This window comes from Orycteropus afer, unplaced genomic scaffold (assembly GCF_000298275.1).
Source record: "Orycteropus afer afer isolate SDZICR_OR568_19922 unplaced genomic scaffold, OryAfe1.0 scaffold02058, whole genome shotgun sequence".
NCBI lineage: Eukaryota > Metazoa > Chordata > Mammalia > Tubulidentata > Orycteropodidae > Orycteropus > Orycteropus afer.
In genome coordinates, this window is record NW_006923645.1 from 17,441 (window position 1) to 18,806 (window position 1,366).

General features: G+C 38.6%; 1 protein-coding gene across 1 annotated transcript in view; it reads right to left on the reverse strand.

The window, feature by feature from the left end:
* Window positions 1-565: 565 nt before the first annotated feature.
* The window catches only part of LOC103213417 (olfactory receptor 6C76-like), a gene marked incomplete at its 5' end in the record, with an annotated part of 7,035 nt that continues 6,234 nt past the window's right edge, over window positions 566-1,366 (reverse strand). The window contains one exon of the mRNA XM_007959206.2: window positions 566-1,366. This exon is cut by the window's right edge and continues 1 nt beyond it. Coding sequence (XP_007957397.2) covers window positions 566-1,366 — 801 coding nt within the window.

Here is a 1,366-nt window from a genome sequence, read left to right on the forward strand (position 1 = left end):
ACCACCATCTGCTCAGCCACTCAACCAGGCCCAGCCAAGCTGACACACAAACTGAACTACTACCATGTGTAAGAAAAAATGTTGCCTGTTGTTGTTGTTGTTGTTGTTATGTGCCGTCAAGTCGGCCCCGACTCATAGCGACCCCTTCTTGGGTTTCCGAGGCAGTATCACTACGGAAGTAGGATTGCCCAACCTTCCTTCCGAGGAGTGGCTGGTGGGTTTGAACCGCCAGCCTTCTGGTTAGCAGTCAAGTGCTTTAGCCACTATGCTACCAGAGCTCCTAAAAATATTGCCTAGAGACTTATAAATTGAAATATATTAATATAAGTTAATAACTGATCTATATTTCACCATATCTGTCAGAAAAACATGGAGGTATTTCCTTTCCAAAATGAATCCTTTGTGGACTATATTGAGGATGAACAAAATAAGAAGATAAAAATAAAATGGAAGTATATATTCAAAGAGTAATCAATATGGGCCACAATTTTCAATAAGCTTTGGCTATTGAAGGCTACTTAAACAAACAAACAAACATAAAAAGCTTTTATAAAAGCCAAAGGTATTATCTTAAGGTAATAAAGACACATTTTTTAATTATAGCCTTCAGTGCTTGTTTCACTTGTTTGTTTCTTAAAGTATATATAAAAGGATTTAAGACAGGTGCAATTGAAATAGTGAGTACTGCTATTCCCTTGTTTAAAGCTACCCTTTCTTCTGCAGAAGGTTTTATATACATAAAAATACAGCTGCCATAAGAGATAGAGACAACAATCATGTGGGAGGAACAGGTAGAAAAAGCCTTCTTTCTTTGCTGGGCAGAAGGGATCTTGAGAATTGTTCTTATGATATATGCATAGGAGAGCACCACCAAAGCCAATGTGATCAGGAGTGTGACAATGGCTAAAAAAAAACTTAACAGTTCTATGACTCGTGTGTCTGTGCAGGAAAGTTTCAGGACAGGAGAATAATCACAGACAAAGTGGTCAATAACATTGGAATCACAGAATTCCAACTCTAGACCCATGATAAGTCCAGGAGAGATTACTAACAAGCCACTCAACCAGGAGGTAAGAACCAGTTGGGTGCAAAAGCTGTTGCTCATAATGATTGCATAATGAAGTGGTTTGCAGATGGCCACATAGCGATCATAGGACAGGACAGCCAACAGGAAAAACTCTGATGCACCCAAGAAGATGACAAAAAACAATTGTGTCACACAAGCATCATAAGATATTGCTTTATCCATTGTCATTATGCTGAATAAATATCTAGGGATGCACACAGATGTCAACAAGATTTCTAAGAATGAAAAATTCTGAAGGAAGAAATACATGGGTGTTTTGAGGTGGGAGTCCAGCAGAGT